This window comes from Leuciscus leuciscus, assembly GCF_965113295.1.
Source record: "Leuciscus leuciscus genome assembly, chromosome: 13".
Lineage (NCBI taxonomy): Eukaryota > Metazoa > Chordata > Actinopteri > Cypriniformes > Leuciscidae > Leuciscus > Leuciscus leuciscus.
The window spans coordinates 12152005-12174493 of NC_138737.1; the positions used below are offsets into that span (position 1 = coordinate 12152005).

Below are 22489 nucleotides of genomic sequence, written 5' to 3' on the forward strand. Positions count from 1 at the left end.
AATTCAGATTTATCTAATTTATTTATTTATTTTTTTATAATCCTTTTCTTTCATGTACTATAGCCACTGCGATCTTTCTTGGAATGTCGTGCTTTGAGGAGTACTGGCTGCCAATATTAATGGGAGTTTATGTTGTTTGGGAGATCATGTTGTACCTTGGTTCAGGTTGCTATGAACATTTGGAAAAATACCAGACAAGAAAAAATGTCATTAGTAAGTATCCTTGGTACCAGTTGATTCAAAGCACTAGACTGGAGTACGGTGGCCGAGAGAGCTCAACGCGCTGCAACTGAAGAAAACACATGCAAATAGAAAAACACCTGCAAATTAAGAAAACATCTTCATCAGTTTCACAACACATGTGTGCTCCAAATACTCACAACACAACCAAATACAGAAACGCGCTGCAAAAGTTCACAACACAAACAATACAGAAACGCGCTGCAAAAGTTAACAACACAAACAAATCAGAAACGCGCTGCAAATAGGACAGAACACAACGGAAATGTTTCCGGGGAAGCCAATAAGTGACGGACCCGGCTGGGACGTGCTTACAGCTGTCTACTTTAATTTAATGTATTATTTTATTTTTGTTGCAAAACATACAGAGATTACACGTTTATGACATACAACTTTGTATAGCCTACAATATACAAAATGTATTTATAATATGTTCAATGTCATAAGAATACTAATCAGAAAAGAACAAGCTGAAGACTAAAATAAATGAAAGAAAAAAAGATAGAGAAAAAGAACATGAGGGAAAGATATTAATATATATATATATATATCAGTTACATTGTACACATTCATGTTATGTTAAAATAAGTTTCATAAGAAATGTTAGAATGAAGGGTCCAAATCATAGACCGTAGGCTATATAAGAGGTCAAAATTATGAGACGGCTCTGCGTTGTCATGGGAACATCCCAGGTGAAAATAATGAGGAAATTACATTGGCTTTCGTTGCTCCCTTCATCAAGTCCGTTCCCCTCCAAAGTGCCCACTTCAAGGGCTCTGCCGTCTGCCCTTTTAAGGGAGTAACGTTAGGGCATAGGTAATGCTCACGAGCAATAAAAAACGTCCCAGCCGGGTCCGTCACTTATTGGGTTCCCCGGAAACATTTCCGTTGTGTTCTGTCCTATTTGCAGCGCGTTTCTGTATTTGGTTGTGTTGTGAACTTTTGCAGCGCGTTTCTGTATTTGGTTGTGTTTTGAGTATTTGGAGCACACATGTGTTGTGAAACTGATGAAGATGTTTTCTTAATTTGCAGGTGTTTTTCTATTTGCATGTGTTTTCTTCAGTTGCAGCGCGTTGAGCTCTCTCGGCCACCGTACTGGAGAGATTCCCACACAAGCCTCATACTATCATAAATGGATTTTAAAGAATGCTATGTGTTATCTTTCACACCCAGACAGTTTTGTGTACTTATTTATGCATGTCCTAGAATTTATTTACAACCTCATTTGTTTGCATTTGTATGTCTGCAGAGAATCGTAGTTGGGGGAAGAGGGTAAGTGAACTTTACATCTGTATATCTTAGATCTGTAAAGATAAAGCCATTCCAGTTTCAGTCAACCTGCTTAATACACATAGATAAAGCCATTCCAGTTTCAGTCAACCTGCTTAATACACATGTATATCACTATAAAATAAACTTTACAGTGTATAGCAACACACACAGACCCAAACAGATGTTATGGCACGAGATCCTTGCAGATAAAAAAAGGTTTATACACCCCATTTAAATCTGCTGGTTTTTTTGTGATGAAGAAATGAAACAAAAATAAATCATATCAGAACATTTGCACAATTAATGTAAACATTACAACATATGCAATGCCACTGAAAACCAAAGTGACACATTTCAAAGGAAAAAAAGGTGTGCACCCTTTAATACTTGTGTATCTGTTGAGAATGACTAATCATCAAGTTCAAGCTCATAAACTTACACAACACTGTCAACACATCATGAGTGTGCACACTTATGCAGTTAGTTATTCCAAGTTCCTATTTTGTCCCACTTTATATTAAGTGGCTTTAAGTACTATGTGCTTACATTGAAATTATTAATTTGATACACTGGACTTATTGTGTACATCTTTTTTTTTTTTTTTACATTGTACTTATATTTTGAAAATATCTGCATGTAATTACAGCTGTAATTAATGTATGTAATTACATTTGTAATTACACTGTTGACCCTTCTCTTACACCTTAACCCACCCTTAAACCTAGTCATACCACTACACCTGTCCCTAACCTTATCACACCACAATAGCAGCAAAAGTGTTTTACAATACAAAATGAACACAATACGTACATTGTACTTATTTTTCGATGTAAATACATAGTACTTAAGTAAGGAATAATTGACGACAGGTCGTTGAATTATTAGAAAAATAATGCATTATTGTGCATTATTTTTTCTAATAATTCAACGGCCTGGAGTCAATTATTCCGCTTATACTACAGTTACCACACCTCGAAACATTGTTCAGATTATGTATATCAAGACGTTTGTCAAGTTTTTGTCATTAAAACGCTCTTGTATGTAGGACTAATTTCTTACGCATCAATTCCCATGCCTTCGTTGTTACTGCTACTGGAGGTTTGAGCCACTGATAGCAGACTAGTGCAGTTATTAGTGCAGTTATTAGATAGACAGATAGAGAGACAGAGAGAGGTTGCAATAATGAGACAGAAAAGCATATGCGTCAATATTATTTAATTTATTTATTAATTCATTCGTTTTAATTCATTCGTTAATTTTATTTTTCTATTATTGACAGTAGGTTTTAACGAAAACCCATGCAGCAGGACTATCTATTTATGTATATTCAGTTCAATTTTCTATTGATTATAGATAGGACTATATACTTTATTAAAATTAAACTGCACATTTCCATTGATTGTGAAGTTAGACATCGAAAATGGCAGTTTAAGCGCATGGGGCAGCATGTTAGCAGAGTTTTTTTTTTTTCTGATGATCCTTGGCTTGATTTTCGTTTGTACTTTTGTTTCATGAGAGGATCAAGCTCCATTTCTTTCTTTCTGTAGTGGAAGGTGCCCAGTAGCTTGTCAGGCTTGTTTCACACTTGTGCCCTGTGACAAACATGATCTGCCTGCTCTCCAGCCCTGCCTCTGACAGCATTTGAACTGTAGTGCTTCTTAATGAATGGTTGGTGTATCTTTTGGATAACCCGACTGCCCCGCTGATGTGCGGAAGCATGTTTCCAAGATAGTTCACACCCATCGGTTCGTGGGAATACCAGCAATCTCTCGTGTCAAGCTTCACCTGTGAATCTTTCAGTGGATGAAGATAGAATGCATCAGGTGGGCATTCGGCGATGTACTTTCTGAAACTTTTAACCGGGCAAAGGGGGTCCCCTGGATTGGCAAACATGAATCCTCGGTAGCAGTCTTTGTTGGGATCGGTGGGCTTTTTGTGTTTTTTTGTTTCTGCATTATTATAAGACAAGCAAATATATTCATCATCATTTTCGTCTTTTTTAATGACTAATGAATGCTTTCTTAATTCTCGATTTCCTTCAGGCCCCCTCCTTGCCAGGTTCAGCTGAATGTCAAACCAGCCCGGCTGCTGTGTCTGGTGACAGATACGTAGAGTTACGAATGCGCTCTATTTCAGTGGTCAAAATGGGAGGATGATGAGAACTGGAGTCTTTCCCAGCTTTGCGAAACTTTTTGAGGACGGCCTTGAATTCGTCATTGGATGATTTGAATTCTGACTGCCCAATGATGTTGTATTTGGATATATAGCGGTTCAGTCCAGCTCGTAGGGAGAGAAAACTTGACACTGAATACGCTGATTTCACGCAGCCGTTATTTTGAAATCGAAAGCGAGGCTCCGGTGGGAAGAAAACCGGAAGTGTCGCCTTTAATCACAGGAGAGTCGTGAATGCGATGGCGTATTGTTGTGTTTAATGATGGTGTGTCAATTCTAAAAATGTACAAACATTTCTTTCATACTTTAGACAATATACAGTGAAATTCATTTATAAATAAAATAATTTTTTTATATATAATTCAGAATGTAAAAACCGAAGCAGGAATGGACTATATACATATCCTATATTGAATATTAACATCCAATAGTGTAAATCGCGGCAGCAGCTTCAGGTTGGTAATCCAAGGCATTGTTGTTTATCTTTACTTCCGGGGTTCTTCCCACCGGAGCCTCACTTTCGATTTCAAAATGGCGGCTGCGTGAAATCAGCGTATACTCTGTGCCTGATGCGTTTCGGACAGTGGCATAGAAAGCCCGCAGTTGGGTATTTAAAGCGTCTGCCCCATCTCTCTCTACTTTGTCCACAGACGTATTTTTGGCCTTAAGCCAGTCGTTAAACACATTGACAGCCCAAGCTGGGAGTTTTTCGCCCTCGAGTCTGTCCAGCTGTTCTTCGCTGATTGTTTTATGTCTTTTGTTGTTGCCTGCTGCTTTTGATGTCCTCTTCCGTTTATTTGTTTTTTCATCTGGGTTATCCAATATTGCCGTCGGCCAGTTGTTAAAATTTTCATGTTCACCATAAATATTAAAATTTCCTTCCGGAAAATCAAAATTGTCGGTAATTTTTTTTCTTGTTATGAATTGTATCCTATTTTCCGTTATTACAGTTAACTACGCGAAGTGATATGGAACTGTAATGCGGTCAAGACCTACCTGGAACTACTTTAGCCGTGCGTTTCCCTTTAAATAATTGCACACCTTAGAACATTCGTCAACCAATCAGATACAAGCATTCAACAGCCCTGTAGTATAAAGCCACTTAATATAAAGTGGGACCTTTTATTTTTCTTTGAAATGTGTCACTTTGGTTTTCAGTGGCATTGCATGGTTGTAATATTTACATACACTGTAACTGGTTGACCTCAACATCTTAGGAACTCACAAAATGATAAGACCATACAATTGGTTATATTACGATATTACCTTAAATTAAGACTTTTCTCTTTTTTTTCCTTTTTTTTTCAGATATCCCTATGGTTGTTTATGTTTATAATCTTTACAATTCTTAATGTAATGTTGACAACAGCACTTATGACAGGAGTGTCTTTAGTCAGAATGAGAAATTGAGAGACCGTCTGCAGATTCTTCATGTCACAGATAGCCTGTGACCTAAGACTAAAAGGACTTTTATTTTGAAAGGACTGCTGAAATGCACACACACTACATGCCGGCAAAATAACATCGTATACTAGATGTGTGGTTATTTTTCTGTTTAGGTGGTGTAATAGGCCATTGTAATAGGCCAATTTTTCTTTTGTTGGTTGTTTGTTTTGTCTCAATGCTAAATGTTTTGTTTTGTTATATGATTTAACATTCAAAGAAACCACACCAAACTCTTTTTCAAATGTTAACAGTTTATTTCCCCTGTAACAAACTAACATATACACATAAAATACTGTTATACTCACATTGTTGGTCACCTCTCTACTGGCGTTTGCCATGTGCAGCGACGGCTGCCATTTTAAAGCTTCTAATTGCCCAGTAGGAAGGGCACTTTCATTGTCAGTGACATCACAGGGGGAAATCAGGGAAACTATAATTTCTCAGACATTTTTCTTTGCAACGTTTCGACATCATTTTGTAATTCATAGTGTGATGCTTAGGTTGCATGTTAATACCATTTGTTTAAAATATTTGTGTAGTTTTATCTTGCTTTAAAATGATCATTTATTTATACATGGTATGTTCCAGAAATGGGAGGAGCGTAACTCTATAAAAGGGCTCCTGGTAGCCATTTTTAGGAGAGTGTTTGGAGCATAGACATGTATAGAAAGGCTAGATAGCTTACCGGCGCTGAGAGCCAATGGGACCCGACGACGTCACACGGCGGCCATCTTAGGACAGAACCGCTCGTCCAGTTATAACATTAAAGTCTATTGTGCATGTAGTGCTGAAATAACTATATTTTGCTCAATTTTCAACCGATTTTCAAACGGCTTGGTGTGTCATAAACGTCAGGGATGCGGCTATTTAACTGCATACTTGTGAAAAATTATAGCCACAAACGGCATCAGCACAAATCATAGCCACGTTAATAAGGTTTGTAATAAACCAAACCGTTTGTAAATCAGTCAAGAATTCAGCAAGTTACGAGCATTTTAGTTGGCGTATGTCACTCACCTTCCGTCCACAGCAGCAGGGAGCAGCAGCGCAGTCTCCTGACCTAAGATGGCCGCCAAGTGACGACACAGCTGACTCCGCCTTGAGCCATCTAGCCTTTCCAGCCTTTCTATACATGTCTATGGTTTGGAGTGTGGGATCACTCCTTGTATTTTTGGGCCTGTATATTGGCATAGCCAGAATACACATGTGAACCTCTTATGGATATATATATATAATTTTTTTTGCCTTAGATTTTGTTACTGTATATTTTTGCTTGGGAATCACTTTTGCACCCAAATAAATACCCTGGATTGAGAATTCTTCTCTATCGTCATTGATTTTACACCTTCACCGACGGTACACCCTATCACTTCAGTTGGCAATTTTTTAATCTTGCTAATCTTGGCTGAGCAAAGTGGGTGCAACTCTTTCCAGTCGTAGTAGTACATCAGTATTCAGTAATCATTTTAAAGGATACATGTGAATTAAAGATGGAAAAATGCCCTTCATCATCATAACTTTGTCTGCTTTTGATGAGAATCCTTCCTTTTATCACTGATAATGTTGAACGCTAAAGTGATTGTATAACTTCTGTTATCTAAACGTTCAGGTTAAATCCTGTTCAGTTCTAAGAAAAAATGTAACCTTGAACAATAAGAGGTTAAATAATGACAACAACTTTAATGGAGATTAATTATATTGGAGTCAGATAAACTGAAATCTGCACTATATATTATAAATGCTTTTTGTTCTGATTATTGGCTCAAAATAGCAACGTATGCTCCCAGCCTCACACTTTTTTTTTTTTTACACCTTTTTATTAATTCTTATGAATTATGTATCTGAGTTTGTCTGTTTTAGTATTTTGACACTAAAATATTTATGCAATTACAATTATACAAGGCTACATAGCAAAATAAACAAAGAACAGTTTCGATGTATATGTTTCCTGTTTCGATGCGTCATTTTTACTGTTGTTTTTCTCATTCCATCAACATTAAAAAGCAGTTGCTTGGGAAAAACCAATTCTCTGTTTATCTTTCTGCTCAACTGTCATCAGCTCAAACCTCTGCCAAATGCTTTGTTTGGGTGTTTCTCAAATGGAAGGCTTCATTCTTGTAAAGCTGCATATCTCGTTTCCCGCACAACGATGAATACAACAGATGGATCCTTCGCGGCCTTGCCTAACCCAGAATTAATTCGGTGCCAGTGACAACAGGATTTCTTTTTGAAAGACATTGCCAAATTACACTTTTAAAGGCAAGTATTGGGTTTCAACTCACTCAAATATCTAACGATACAAAAGTAAAACAAAAGAAAACAACAACTTAAAAGTGGTTCAAATATTAACTATATCTTATTAAGATGTGATTATACTATTATATACAAAAAAATTTACCATGGTGAACATATTTAGACAGTTTGTGAACCCTGTTTTGTTTTCAGACAGTTTAATATAACTTTCAAAAATGTCTAGTAGCTAGGCGACAAGAACAATTCTCGGTAGACTAGACAGACAGTCCCATTTAACAACGCTCGGTTCTGTCCGACCTTCGCGGCCTTCAAAGGATGCAGCCTCTGAATTTGGACACAGCTGAGCAGTAACACTTGTTTACCTAATTCCTAAAGCTCACGACGCTTTGCGTGAACTTTGGGAGTAACTTGTAAACTGTTAAACTGTAAAAAAAAAAAAAAAACTGTTAAACTGTAAAAAAAGTTTCGCTCTATGAACACAATATAAGCATTATCCTCCCATAATCTAAACCGCAGTATAGGCTCATTAGGAAAAAAAGTGGATAAAACAATGGAACTATTCTTGAAGCACTTTGAACTTGTAGATGTCTGGTTAATAATTTTCTTCTTGTGGCATTAAAGTGCATGGTGAGTCATGTCACCAGACACAAGCAATTTCGCAGGATTACACACCCTTTCAAGTTGGTACTCACTGCAGAGTCAAATGACACTCCTCCTCTCTGGACGTCTAATGGGGTGGAGGGATAGAGTTCTGGGTAGCGTTAGGGTGTGGTTGGATATTTTAGCTCCACCCATTAGGCCCAAATTACATTCGCTCCTCCTGTTTTAGATGTGGTTAAAAGCAATAAAAATACACATTACAGTTCAAAAGTTTGTTGTCAGTAAGATTTTTTTTTAAATAGAAAAATAAATTATATTATTTAGCATGGTTGCATTAAATTGGTCAAGTGATAGTAGAGACATTTGTAACAAAAATCTATTTAAAATAAATGCAGTTCTTTTTTTTTTTTACTTTCTATTCATCAAAGAATCCTGCAAAAGCAGTTTTCACAGAAATATCATGCAGCACAACTTAACATTGATAATAATAATAATAAGAAATATTTCTTGATCACCAAATCAGCATATTAGAATGGTTTCTGAAGGATCATGTGACACTGAAAACAGCTGCTGAAAATTCAGCTTTGCCATCACAGAAATATATTAATTTTAAAATGTATACATAAAAAAATTGAAAATAGTTATTTTAAATGGTAAATCACAATATTGCCATTTTTACTGTAGTTTTGATCAAATAAATGTAGTCTTAGTAAACATAAGGCTTTCAAAAACATTTTAAAAAATCCAATCAACCCCACACTTTTGAATTATACTGTATCTACGTATATATAAACTAAATAAAATGTTACAAAAATAGGAACTATGACAAAATAGCATTATCCAGAGGATAAGAAAATGAAAACTCACAAGAAGAAAACAAATATAGCCTGACTTTTAATTATTATAATCTTATTCAAGCAAATATATGAACCCAAACTACATTTTGATTGGTAAAAAGAGTATAGTTTACAATTCAGAGCTTAACTTCAAACATCAGTGCAAAACTTCAGTCATTATTCAGTCATGGCCTTGGGAAGAAATGTACAACTGTAAGCCAAATGCTGTTGCATTATTATTATTATGTCTGCCTTCACACATATATTATCATCAAAGAAAACAAAGAACCAAAATCGAATACAAAACCATTTGTATAAAACATTTATAAACAAACACATGTTTTAAAAACCTCTTTGGAATTAAGATCCTCTATGTACATTTATATGGTCCTTGGACTCTACAAAATGACATATCCAGCCCAATACAGTGATTTAATCTTACGATTTTCTGTTAAGGTTAGTAAGCACATCCCTGCTGTTCAATTTCCTCCTCTGGAGCCACCGGCAAGATGACGTGAGAAATTCTGCTCCACAGTCCACTCAGTTTATCCACGTCCATTTGATTAAACTTTGTAGATTTATCTGAGGAGACAAACTTCTGTTTTACATGGTCATGTACCATGTCCTCAACTGCACTCAGACTGGCCGTAGGGTCTATTTCATGAACCGAAAGCATCACAGTGAAGACAAGGAAAACTTTTTTGTAAGCTGCATTCTCATGGTCACAGTAACGATAGAATATGAGCGTAGATCCAGGAGGGAGCTCCTCAAAACGGTGCACAACAGCTGCAGGTTTATCACCTTCAAACGCTTCCTTAAGCGCTTCATCAATCTCCAGCTTGACCTGATCACTGTCTTTTGCTTTTTTGGTGGTCCCGTTGATTTCTAAGATTGAAGCGTTATGGAACCTGGAGTACGTCGTGGCTAAGCTTCGAGCAAGGCAGCCCAGCGTCGTTTCAGCCTGAAGGCCAGCAGTCAGAATTACACTGACCGGTTCAGTGGGGCTGACCATCTCCAGGTGGCGCTTAAGATGTTTCCCACTCCTCTTCCAGAACACTGAACGCTGACTGGGAAAAAGTTTCCGTAAAGCATCTATGTCCAGACCAAATTTCTCTATGGTTTCAGAATGGGACACATCAGTTTGACGCAAATGGAAGCATAGAAAGATCCAATAGGCCAAAAAGCTCAAAGCCAGGACTCCTGTCAGTATCAGAGAACACCAAAGAAGCTTGTTCCTGTACCACAACCAGCCTAGGAAAACATGCATAATAAAGCATAGTGAATGTGAGACAAATCTGCTCGTTTAAACTATGTGGAATGGATGAAGGACACAAAAAATACCTCGAGAGGAAGAGACTGGACTTGCTTTTGAGGTGACTGGTTTCTGCAAATTCTTCCATTCTTGAAGACAAAGTAAAGTAAAAGAATTATGATCTACAAATTCTTAAATATTAACCATTTTACTTTATTGGCTATTTTTCTTAATAGACTAAATTATGAATGTAAAAATGATTATAAATCTTTTTTCAAGTCATAAAATAAGAGAATAGTAAGTGACAAATACAAAACATAATTTTTTACCTTTGTTTTTGAGATGAGTGGTTGGTTTTGTAATGGGATGCGTAATTGTTGGGTAGACATTGCTCATCCGGGGTGTAGATTGGTATCTGTTCCAGTTACCAGGACATGGGGCAACTAGTGATGGGATATAAACTTTAATCAACTAAAATTCATGAACAATTGTGACATATACATTAAGAATGTTAAGCATCATAATGTGCACTTTTACCAGTGAACAATTTGCTTACTCTAATATATATAATTACAATATAAAGATTTTACAAACTTTTGGATTTCTGCGTTGTGGGATTCTGATTCTGATATTTCAGGCTATTCTTATTTCTCATGAAAGCGTCTTGTTGGTTTTCCAGTGGTACAGCACCCAAACTAGAGGGATCTGCAATGAAAAAGATACTTTTGAGTAAAATCAACTACAACTGACATATCTATGCATTTCAATGCAAATGAGTTGGAAACTGAAAGGTAATTTTCTTAATGATAACAAACCTCCAGATGTTGTGTTTGGTCTGTAGTTTCTTGTTTGGGTTTTAGGTCTGTGTATTTCATGGTCCATATGTTTTTGATGAATGGGCATTCGGCTGCCCAGTATTTCCTCACTTTTCAGATTTTCTCCACATGCATAGGCAGGGTGCTTTTCTACTGTCCCAGGCTGGGCTGAGGAATCCACTGAAGAAATATAGCACCACCTGTTTAATATTATTTGACCTAACACTTATGCTTGTTTCTCAAATAGCATCTTACCTTTCAAACCGGGCTCATTGTCCTGCTCAGCCTCAGCCTCCTCATCTGAATTCATATCTTGATCCTGGTCTTCATCCTCACCCATCTCCACATCTGCTTCATCTGTGCGTTTAAATCCATCACCTCTCTCATTTATATCTCTTTCCTTCTCTGTCTCTTCAGGCTTTTTCTTCTTAACAGGGGATTCTGCATTGGTTTAATATAAATGAGTGAAAACATTAGAATAACAAATACGGTTTGCCTGAGAAACAAAATGTTAGACAATTTATTAATTTTATTTTTATTTAATTTGATGTACCATCATCATCCCCTTTCTCAAGGCTCTTGGACTTTTTGGATCCATTGACAGTACTGGATGCACCATCATCTTCCCTTATTTGCCAGGTTCTTTTTAGTTGGGGTCTGGGTTTAAGATCAGCACTGTATAAAGCTTAGAGGACGTGGTTAAAAGCAATAAAAATACACATTACAGTTAAAAACTGTGGGGTCAGTACATTTTTTTTTAAATAGACAAATTTATTCTATTATTTAGCATGGATGCATTAAATTGGTCAATATAAAGATTTTACAAACTTTTGGCTTTCTTCGTTGTGGGATTCTGATTCTGATATTTCAGGCTATTCTTATTTCTCATTAAGGTGTCTTGTTGGTTTTCCAGTGGTACAGCACCCAAACTAGAGGGATCTTGCAATGGAAAAAAAATACTTGTGAGTAAAATGAACTACAACTGACACATCTATGCATTTCAATGCAAATGAGTTGGAAACTTAAGGGTATTGTCTTAATGATAACAAACCTCCAGATGTTGAGTTTGGCCTGTAATTTTTTGTTTGGGTTTTGGGTCTGTGTATTTCATGGTCCACATGTTTTTGAGGAATGGACATTCGGCTGCCCAGTAAAAAATTATAAAGCTAAAGCCAAGATAAAGCTAAGATAGAGGACGAACCGAGAAATGATCTTACAGAAATAACAACAAACGACAAGTTTTTGTCAAGTACTTTGTGCATTAGCGGAAACTGACACAGCGACAACCGATTTTGAGGGGATCTTTAAACAGACATATAAACAACTGCACATTGTGATCTTCAATAATAGCCTACAAAGAAATGTTAATGAAATGTTTACACTAAACGACTTTTTAAGAATATATAAAAAAATATGTAACTATTAGCTAATTAGCTTATATGCTCAAGCTAACCAGTGGATATTTTAACAATTTCGCCTAGTTAGCGAATCCAAGCTATATAATTCTAAATAACTTGTGTTTTACACAGAGAGAAGCTTTGGAAGAACAGTTTTGCTCCGTTTTATAAAGAGCATTCCGAGGTGCACAAACGTATGAGACAATCTGATCGCAAATTGCGAAGCTTTACGTTATCATTTAAAACCGCTGTAATAAACCTGATGTACGGAGACAATGACCTTGAAATAATTTGATTAGCATTTTATTGATAAAAAAAAAAAAATACTGTTAAGACAGAGGACTGAGCCCAGAATGTAAACTCAAACAGCAAGGTTTACTAAGCAACGTTAGACTGTTTACTTAACAGCATAACGTTACTGACAATGAAACCCCTAACATAAAATATTTAAAATATATTTACCGTGATTTACGGTATCGTTCTTTTGGCATTAGATAATATTTATTTAAGGTTAAGTAGCATTTGGCTCAATTTACTTTTCTGTAGTACGGTAACGTTATTGAAGTCACGTTAAGAGTTTTATAAAGTCAAACCTGTCTTAGATGAAGTTCTGGCGCTTCTTCTCCTAATTGTAGTTCCATCTTCTTTAGAAACACCCGAATCCATTTGTTTTATATCACACACTTCTTTTAACAAACTTTTTACTTTTCCTATGCTGCTGAAACCGGAAAGCGGAACATTAAGGATGCTTTTCGTCGGAGCGACTTTAGTGGAACACAACTTAACTCCCGGAAATAGTTCACAATTACAGTTACTTTCATTTCACAAATGCGCCAGTAGGTCTGAAAGCATTCATTGGTCTTAATTTCTGTTTTATCTGTAATCCGTCACAAGCGAGTCAAAGGAAGCACAAGGCAGATTAATTTATTAAGGCACATTTATTTTATCTAATACAGCTTAGATAAAATACTTTTTGAGTAGGAAAACCTCAACAATTCATCAAATATATTACACGTTCATCCCTGGTCAACCAAATTTACAGATTAAAAATAACTTTAATGTAAGACATAATTTAAATACAAAAAGATCTACATGAAAGCAAAGAAAATCAATACAAATGGGAAAATTACTTCGTTTTATCCTTCTATAAAATGTCAATCTGAAAAGTTATTATTTAGTGTGAAATAAAGAAAATTGTGAGGACCATCATTCATACAGCAGCACATACAAATATGAATCTTTAAATTTTAAGTACAAGCCCTCATTTGTGAGGCAACACATGAGTATAACATTTAAAGTCGTAATAAAAAAAAAAACTATTTCAAAATGATTTACCACAGTCCCCACCACAGCCCTGATGTTCAATTTTCTCTTCTGCAGCCACAGGCAAGATAAGATGTGAAATTCTGCTCCACAGTCCACTCAGTTTGTCCACATCCATTTGATTGAACGTAGCTAACTTGTCTGAGGAGACAAACTTCTGTTTTACGTGCTCTTGAACCATCTCCTCAACTCTCCCTAGACCGACATTGGATGGCACTTCCACTTCTGTATCAAGCATTACAGTAAAGGCCAGGAAGACGTCTTTATAAGCCGCGTTCTCATGGTCACAGTATCGGTAAAAGATGAGAGTGGATCCAGGAGGGAGCTCCTCAAATCGGTGGATTACCGCAGCAAACTTTTTACCCCCAAAGGCATTTCTCAACTCACTATCAATGTCCAGCTTGACCTGATCACTGTCTTGTGACGCTTTGTTTTTTCCATCAATGTTCAGAACTGATGAGTTACGAGCAGTGGAAAAAGCATGAGCCAAGCATTGAGCCAGACAACCAAGTGTCCTTTCAGCCCTGTGACCAGACGTTAGAATAAGGCTGACGGGTTCTGTGGGCTGCTCAGTTTTTAGGTGGCGTCTGAGATGAATTAGACTCCTCCTCCAGAGTTCTGGCCGCTGATTTGGAAAGCTAGTCTTAAGTTTTTCCATTTCCTGATTGAACACATCCACCACATTAAACTCTTTTGGTTCAGGTGGAGTTGAGTCAGACAAATATAATGTACCATAGACAGATGCAAGAAGGACAACAACAGCACAAATCCAAAACAGTTCTGTAAGAAAAAAAATTATTAGAGTGATATTATTGGCTGCTTAACGATAATCATTTGACAGCCATTCTTCATAATGGTAAAGACTTTTTTTAGTCAAGTAATTTCTTTATAGACAGTCAGAATGGAGAGAACAACTCACTGTCATTTCCTCCAACTCTCATCTGTGATTGGCTTTCTTGTAGAAATCCAGAAGACTTATGTTGTAGTGACTCTAAATGTAAAAAGCAAGGCAACAGCTTTTAAATGTAAGAACAAAATACCAATTTTCAAATTGCAACAATTCACCTAATCTATAAAAATTTGAAACTGACTGACTTCTCAAATAATATTTTACCTTCCGAACTGGGCGTAGGTTCCTTCTCAGCTTCTGCATCCAAGTTCATATCTCGATCCTGGCCTTCATCCTCACCCATCTCCTTATTTTCTTCATCTGTGTCTTTAAATCCATCACCTCTCTCATTTATATCTCTTGCCTTCTCTGTTTCTTTAGAAGTTTTAGTCTCTGAAGGAGCCACCATTCTGTCGTCTATAAGAAAATATTAAATACTGATGAATATTGAATACTAAAATCGCACAAAATAAAAGTTAATACTTGACCTTTAACTCCCTGCATTTTTATATTTACCTGTTTAGAGACCATTATGACAAGAATTAATTCTGTTTGCTATACAAATGCTTATAAATGACAAAAACACACATTGATAGCAAACAAATGCAGTAATCTGCTTCATTCTAAGAAAAAATACCTCTTTCTCTCTTCCCACTCTTATTGACGTTCTCTTGATCCTCTTTTGTTGTAGATCCAGGTTCAGTGTGAGGGACAGTCCCGGTCTGAGTATCCTTTTTTTTCTCTTGATCCTCTTTTGTTGTAGATCCAGGTTCAGTGTGAGGAACAGTCCCGGTCTGAGTATCCTTTTTTTTCTCTTGATCCTCTTTTGTTGTAGATCCAGGTTCAGTGTGAGGGACAGTCCCGGTCTGAGTATCCTCTTTTTTCTCTTTACCCTCTTTTACTGTAGATCCAGGATCAGTGTGAGGGACAGTCCCGGTCTGAGTATCCTCTTTTTTCTCTTTACCCTCTTTTACTGTAGATCCAGGATCAGTGTGAGGGACAGTCCCGGTCTGAGTACTGCCGAGAAGTCTCATCTTGTCTGTGTCATACAACAAAAAGTATATAGTGTTGTGTGCATTACTGAGCGTAAACAGCACTATAAAACATTACAACAAATATTAAATCTGTATTAGTGCCACACTTATTTTTTCTTTATATATATATATATATATATATATATTTATATTCATACATATACATACATACATATCTAAATAATACAAAACGTACAATAATATCTTTCAAAATTAAAGTTAATACTTGAATTCTGACTCACTGCATTCTTATATTTCCCAGTACAGAGACCATTATGAAAACCAAACTTACCATCCTTATCTTTACCTCCAGTCTCTGGAGAACAATCAGCAGACAAGTCAACATCTGTAAAGTAGCAGTAGAAGAGCAGTTTTTGCTATTTATTTGAACTTTCTGATTCCTAACCTGATTCCAATCCAATTCCAATTAAAAGTCTTTAGTGTTGTGTGCAATAACTGAGCATAAACATCGCTATAAACCGTTATGACATTAAATTTGTAATGGTCGACTTCATACACTTACGTACTCTATATATTTTTGTTGTATGACAAAGACAACGTTACACAACAGTGATATGAAATGCAGTTTAAAAAACATACACACACTCTCTCATTCTCTGGCACACTGATCTGCGGTCCAGAAGAAGCCGTATATGATGTATTGACCCTAACAGCCGTTTCACAGCGCAAGTGTGAGCAGCGCGTCAAAAAAAACAAAAAAAACGCACACTCTAGTTTTATTTGGGTAGTGCCAGAGAATGTCTAATAAGGGGAGAACTTCCACTCTCAGTAAACTCGCTCGTGAGGGCGCTCACAGGACGAGTGCAGAATGAATGGAGGTCTATGGCGCTATACCCCTCAAAATCCACTTTTCTCAGGATATAATTTTTTGTCTAGTAATTTGAATGTTGTATTCGAAAGGAGAAGCAAAGAAATTACACATTGCTGGGTGTTAGATTTTTTAGAGTCACTTATTTGCTTAAAAAAGTCTTTTAAAATGTCAATGACGTCATACACATCGTACGACCAGAGATACTGCTTTACGGCAATCCTTCAGTCACTTTGGTGATTTCGCGCTCTGCACTTTCTTTTCTCTCGAGGCATCGACAACACAGCTGACACAGGTAAATACAGAGTTTTGTTTGTTTCTGGTCCCGCTTCGGACGGCTTGATGGTCCTGCCATCAAGCCGTATCTCTGGTCGTAATCAGTCCTTCACTGACCAATCAGCGTTCATTAGTAGAATGCTAGCGTGTTATGGGCAACAACAACTCAACCTGTAAGAAATCGAAAGGACATAAGTACGCATTCAACTTTCGACCTATAACCCATGTTGAACTTGCAAAACCTACAATCAAATCTGAGATTTCTCAACGGCAATCGGGTGAAAGAGACAAATTTAGCCGTCTAGTTCCATAGACTCCCATTCATTTTGTACTCATGGGCGATCGCCCCCAGTGGAACTCTGGTGGAACTACAACCAAAATTCGGTACAATAGGACTTAATAGGGAGTGGCCAGGCTCTCATTAGACGGGCTCTGGTAGTGCTATCCGATTGTTAAGTCTGACGTCACGCGTGACGTTTAGCCTTTTCCGGGTCCAAGCACTCCTCTCGTCCAGAAATAACAATGGTGGAACCTGTACATTTATTTACGATCACGTCCTTCTTAGTGAGGCACCCTTGGCAGTCAAAAAGGGTTTAAATTCCTTTAACACCAACAGAGTGGTTAGTGTAGCTCATCACTCAGGTGGCATAATTAAGGGTAGAGTCCAGGCATCAATGAAAAAGAAGATTTACGAGGTTGAAGTGAGTTAGCTCGGGACACGGGACACGGGACACGGGACACAGCACTGCGGCATTGTAAAAACACTCAATAATAACCAAAACACTAGCGAAAGCGGTAGGTAGGTAGAGAGGACCTGGACTTTGGACCCGGAAAGAGTATTATCGGAGAGTGGTTACGTCACGACTTAACAACCGAATTGGCTAGCCTCTTGTGTATTACATAAACTAAAAGAAAGTTAATAAATCATTATGTTCTGGCTTTTATAATAGGCTACACCATACTTTCACCCAAAATGAATAAGTAAAAACAATTTAAATGGGTAAATCTTCAGTAAATATTTTTGAGTTTTCATTTCCTTTTCTGAAATAATCCAGTTCTTGTTCAAAAACACTGGACATGCTTATTCTGTGAATTTTGGCCACTTTTTGTGTGAAATCATATTTATTTTGTCCATCAAAAGTGTGCAGCGCAGCAAAAATGGAGTCAGCGCTAAAACCCACGCTTCACTGCTCCCGGTGTGAATGCACTCATTGGTTAACATGCACGCCGGAAAAACATAGGATAATAATAATGAAACAACACTTTACAAATTGCAACAATAATTCACCTAATCTAGTAATGAGGTTCTAAAATGTACACAATTATTTAACATGACATAGGCTACTGCCAGTGAAATAGCCTCATTTATCTTAACAATAAATGTGAAATGTACAACTAATATCACACAAAATTAAAAGTTAATCCTTGACCTCTGAATGCCAACATTTTTATATTTCCCTGTTCAGAGAACATTTTGACAAGCATTAATTCTGTTTGAAATCCAGATATACCACTCTCTTTGGGTGCATTATCTGGAAATGCACTATACAAAGAAGGACTACATATAGCACTGTTAAACTCCCTCTGTTAATCAATGATATGATGTGATGTAAAAATGCAACTCACTCTCATTCTCTGCAACTCTGATCTGCTGTTGGTTGTCTTGTGCAGAAGAGGCGGTATGTTGTATCGATGCTAAATGCAAACACAGTCAAAAGCTTTTAAATGTAAAAATTAAACCACTTTTCAAATTGCTAAAACATTTCACCTAATCTATAGAAATTAGATTCCTAAATGTTGCTTAGTGTCTAGAAGGTTGCCCAGCCTTCTCTGTCAGATAAGGGAACAGCACATTGCATCAAATCTGTGGAATTACTTAAATCCCTAAAAACCACTTGAACAAACATAAATTCTATCATGACGATCGTGATAATAAAAGTTTGACTTCATGCAACACGTCACTTACCACCCTCTACTGTAGTTTTGTCATCTGACAAAGAACCACTAAATGGATCAGTCACTGCAGATGTTAATTCTGCATTTGAAAAGAGGAAAGGAGCAGTTCAGGGTTTTAAAGACCCATTAAATTATTTGAGCACAGTTTTCATTCTTTCTTTCTTGTTTCCTATTGTTGTTTTTTCATGTCAATTTTGAGATTTTGGGTTAATTTGCTTCCATAATACGTCTTCTTTCAGGCTAGTGGAAAGAAAACATCCAAAATACACATCCAAGTGTTTATTTTAGTACACTTTATTTATTTGCATCTCTGGATTTCAATTATATTACCTTTAAAGGCCGTTTTCTCAAGATTTTTTTCCAGAATTCTCCACTAAAGTAGCACTTACATACATTAAACTTTCCAATTATGTTCCTATCTATATTCTTAAGGTTTTTACAGAGGAGTTTGTTCATACATCATTTGCCTGATTTATATAACATTTTATTCATTAAAAACAGTATCTTTATTCTGGTGATGACAGTATCTTTTTCCTGGCTGTTGACAGTATATTAAATCTAAAACATTTAATATGTCAGCAAAATGAAACAAGTTATGGACATGTATGCAGATTAGTCCATTTTTTTAATTAGCATAAAACATACAATTTCAGAACCATTTTATATATTTACCACTGTCGACTTCGTTTGCCATTGCTCTTGCACAAATGCCTCCTTTATCAATGAGTTGTGTTAAAGCAGGGAATTTGAAATGGACCTGAATGTAGAAACAACACCACATAAACAAACTTATAAACCACAAATGATCCAGTGACATGAAAATACAGACAGATAATAAGATAGTAGATTATAACCTGAAATACAGCAAACACAGTTGCTAAAAATCAACGTTGACACGTACAACAAAACCCCCAGAAACTTGTTCTTATAGTCTGAAAAACTTACTCACCAATTATCTAGCTGGCATAACACAGATAATATTTCGGATTTTGCCCTATGTTCCGGACAACTCACATTTTCCGAATGCGACTGCGCCAATGTGGTTCCGGGTATCGCTAGGAACTGTTTGACTTTGTGAATTGTTTCCTTCGGAAGTTTTCGGAAGAGGGACATCATGTGCGCAATAATAATAAATAAATAAATATTGTTTAAATATCTTAAAATAACAAAGAGGAATTATTCATTGTTAAACAGACCCATAATAAACCAAGCAGCATACACTCAAAGCAAAACGATATCTTAAATAAATTACTTACAAATAATAAAATTCCATAAACTCTATGCTACAAGTCACTCACAAACCAAAGTTTTTCTAACAGTTTCAATTATTTAATGGAATCTTTTATATATATATATATATATATATATATATATATATATATATATATATATATATATATATATATATATATATATATATATATATATAAAGCTTTATCCACAAAAAACTATTTAGACATAGGCAAGGCAAGGCAAGGCAAGTTTATTTATATAGCAAATTTCATACACAATGGCAATTCAAAGTGCTTTACATAGAAGAAATTAAAATAATAAAAAGAAATAAGAATAATTAAAACAGTTTAGAAAAATTAAATAAAATACAGTAAACAGTCGGACGAACAGCGGCACAGTGCTCATTCAGTAAATGCACAGCTAAACAGAAGTGGTTTGAGTCTGGATTTGAATGTGACCACTGTAGGAGCACATCTGATCTCTTCTGGAAGCTGGTTCCAGCTGCGGCTGGCATAATAGCTAAAAGCGGACTCGCCATGCTTTGAGTGAACCCTTGGTATTTCTAGCTGATATGATCCTAATGATCTGAGTGATCTGTTGGGTTTATATTCAGTGAGCATATCTGCAATGTATTGAGGTCCTAGGCCATTGAATGATTTATATACCAGTAATAATACTTTAAAATCAATCCTAAATCTAACTGGGAGCCAGTGTAAAGACCTGAGGACTGGTGTGATATGTTCATATTTTCTGGTTCAGAATCCTAGCGGCAGCGTTCTGTATGAGCTGCAACTGTCTTATGGTCTTTTTGGGAAGGCCAGTGAGGAGTCCATTACAATAATCCACCCTGCTGGTGATGAAAGCATGAACAAGTTTCTCTAAGTCTTGTCTGGAAACAAAGCATCTAATTCTTGCAATATTTTTCAGATGAGAGTATGCTTTAGTTAAGCCGTATATGATGTATTGACCCTAACAGTTATGATTTAGTTATTGCTTTGACGTGACTACTGAAACTAAGGTCTGACTCTAGTGTCACACCAAGATTCCTGACTTGATTTTTAGTTGTTTGACCCCCTAGAGTGAAGGTATGCATTCACTTTGAGAACTTCATCTTTGTTTCCAAACGCAATGACTTCAGTTTTGTCTTTGTTTAACTGAAGAAAGTTTTGGCACATCCAACTGCTGACTTCATCAATGCATTGGCACAGTGAGTCAATGGGGCTGTAATCGTTAGGTGATAGGGCTAAGTTCTGTGTGTCGTCTGCATAGCTGTGGTAAGCAATTTGGTTCTTTCTCATTATTTGGCTCATTGGGAGCATATGAAGAGTTCAGATGCAAAAACCTCTAAATGCCATCTGAAATTTTCTTCTAGAATGATCATTTTTATCAAGCTCGTATATTTAATTTCAATAATTTCACTTAAATGGCAATTAATAGGTAATTTTCATTGCCATTTAAGTGAAATTACTGAACTTAAATATACGAGCTTCATAAAAATGATCATTCTAGGAGGAAATTTCAGATGGCATTTAGAGGTTTTTGCATCTGAACTCTTCATATACAGGTTGAACAGGAGTGGCACAAGAATTGAGCCTTGAGGGACTCCGCATGTCATGGATGTCCACTCAGACTTATGGTCTCCTATACTAACATAATAACCTCTCCCTTCTAAGTATGACCTGAACCATTTTAGGACTATCCCAGAAAGCCCCACTCAGTTTTCCAGCCTGTCAAGAAGTATGTTGAGATCGACAGTGTCAAATGCAGCACTGAGGTCGAGCAGTACCAGCACTCTTAATTTGCCTGAATATTTAAGCGAATATCATTTATTATCTTTATGAGCGCTGTCTCTGTGCTGTTGTGCGGTCGGAAACCAGATTGAAAATTGTCAAAGTATCCATTTGAGCATAAGAATTTGTTCAGCTGATTGAAGACAACTTTTTCAATGATCTTGCCTGAAAGGAAGATTTGAGATCGGTCTATAGTTGCTCAATATGGTCTTATCCGGGAGGGGCTTGACAACTGCAGTTTTCAGGCAGTTTGGAAAACTCCCAGAGAGAAGTGAGGCATTTACCACTTCTAGAAGATCTGCTTCTAAACTGTTTAAAACACTTTTGAAAAAAGATGTGGGAAGTGTGTCAAGAGCGCATGTTGATGTTTTAAGGTGCTGTACGGTTTCTTCCAAAATTTTGCCATCAATTTCTTTGAAATCAGACATAGTAACTACTTTCTCATGTGGCCTGATCTGTCTGACCCCAGCACAACTCAAGGATGTGCTGATCACCTTTCTGATATTATTGATTTTCTCAGAGAAGAAAGAAGCAAACTCACTGCACTTGCTGTCTGAGAGCATTTCACTGGGAATCTGGCTTGGGGGGTTTGTCAGTCTCTCTACAGTAGCAAAAAGAGTGCGTGTGTTGTTTAAATTGCTGTTTATAATATTTGAGAAGAAAGTCCGTCTAGCTTTGCCTAGTTCCATATTGAAAGCATGAAGGCTGTCTTTGTAGATGTTATAATGGACTACAAGTTTTGTCTTCCGCCACATGCGCTTTGCTTTTCTGCATTGTCTTTTCATATTTTGCAATGCTGTTGAGTTTCTCCAAGGTGCTTTTTGTCTGCCACTCTTCTTCCTGACTTTCACAGGAGCAATATCATCAATTACACTT

The 22489-nt window shown here is 36.6% G+C and overlaps 3 protein-coding genes across 7 annotated transcripts in view; 1 reads left to right on the plus strand and 2 right to left on the minus strand.

Annotated features, from left to right (window-relative positions):
- The window catches only part of LOC309512647 (uncharacterized protein), a 31521-nt gene extending 25074 nt beyond the window's left edge, over positions 1-6447 (plus strand). For both annotated transcript variants that reach the window (XR_014211122.1, XM_082188342.1), the window contains 3 exons: positions 64-213; positions 1490-1512; positions 4993-6447. Coding sequence is in view for 1 of the 2 variants with exons in the window: in XM_082188342.1 (XP_082044468.1) it covers positions 64-213; positions 1490-1512; positions 4993-5094 (275 nt within the window). In the remaining variant the exon portion in view is untranslated. The remainder of the gene's footprint in view (positions 1-63; positions 214-1489; positions 1513-4992) is intronic.
- Positions 6448-8864: 2417 nt separating this feature from the next.
- Positions 8865-13089, minus strand: LOC309512644 (torsin-1A-interacting protein 1). Of its 2 annotated transcripts, XM_082188335.1 has the most exons (9): positions 12877-13089; positions 11715-11825; positions 11440-11571; positions 11142-11327; positions 10887-11066; positions 10666-10776; positions 10401-10514; positions 10161-10220; positions 8865-10070 (listed from the first exon to the last, which is right to left on the minus strand). In XM_082188335.1, the coding sequence occupies exons 1-9, from the start codon at positions 12947-12949 to the stop codon at positions 9277-9279; spliced, it is 1761 nt and encodes a 586-aa protein (XP_082044461.1). In that variant the 5' UTR covers positions 12950-13089; the 3' UTR covers positions 8865-9276. The 2 variants fall into 2 exon arrangements, with proteins under 2 accessions (XP_082044461.1, XP_082044462.1); XM_082188336.1 differs by lacking the exon at positions 11715-11825.
- A 102-nt stretch (positions 13090-13191) lies between these two features.
- Positions 13192-19667, minus strand: LOC309512645 (torsin-1A-interacting protein 1). Of its 3 annotated transcripts, XM_082188337.1 has the most exons (9): positions 19540-19667; positions 19263-19347; positions 18601-18669; positions 18261-18329; positions 15822-15875; positions 15133-15534; positions 14721-14912; positions 14526-14597; positions 13192-14386 (listed from the first exon to the last, which is right to left on the minus strand). In XM_082188337.1, exons 2-9 carry the CDS (start codon positions 19282-19284, stop codon positions 13605-13607), a joined length of 1662 nt encoding a protein of 553 aa, XP_082044463.1. In that variant the 5' UTR covers positions 19285-19347; positions 19540-19667; the 3' UTR covers positions 13192-13604. The 3 variants fall into 3 exon arrangements, with proteins under 3 accessions (XP_082044463.1, XP_082044465.1, XP_082044464.1); XM_082188339.1 differs by lacking the exon at positions 18601-18669; XM_082188338.1 differs by lacking the exon at positions 15822-15875.
- Between the last annotated feature and the right edge of the window lie 2822 nt (positions 19668-22489).

Bases quoted from the DNA above. Each gene is read 5' to 3' on its own strand.
- LOC309512644 (XM_082188335.1), bottom strand. From the start codon at position 12,949: ATGGATTCGGGTGTTTCTAAAGAAGATGGAACTACAATTAGGAGAAGA. The intron at 11,826-12,876 runs GTTTGACTTTAT...TTCCATTGCAAG, and splicing joins CAGAACTTCATCTAAGACAG to ATCCCTCTAGTTTGGGTGCT. The intron at 11,572-11,714 runs GTTTGTAAAATC...ACGTCCTCTAAG, and splicing joins CACAACGAAGAAAGCCAAAA to CTTTATACAGTGCTGATCTT.
- LOC309512645 (XM_082188337.1), bottom strand. From the start codon at position 19,284: ATGGCAAACGAAGTCGACAGTG. The intron at 18,670-19,262 runs GTAAATATATAA...TTTCAAATGCAG, and splicing joins GGCAAACGAAGTCGACAGTG to AATTAACATCTGCAGTGACT. The intron at 14,913-15,132 runs GTATTTTTTCTT...ATTTTCTTATAG, and splicing joins GAGTGGGAAGAGAGAAAGAG to ACGACAGAATGGTGGCTCCT.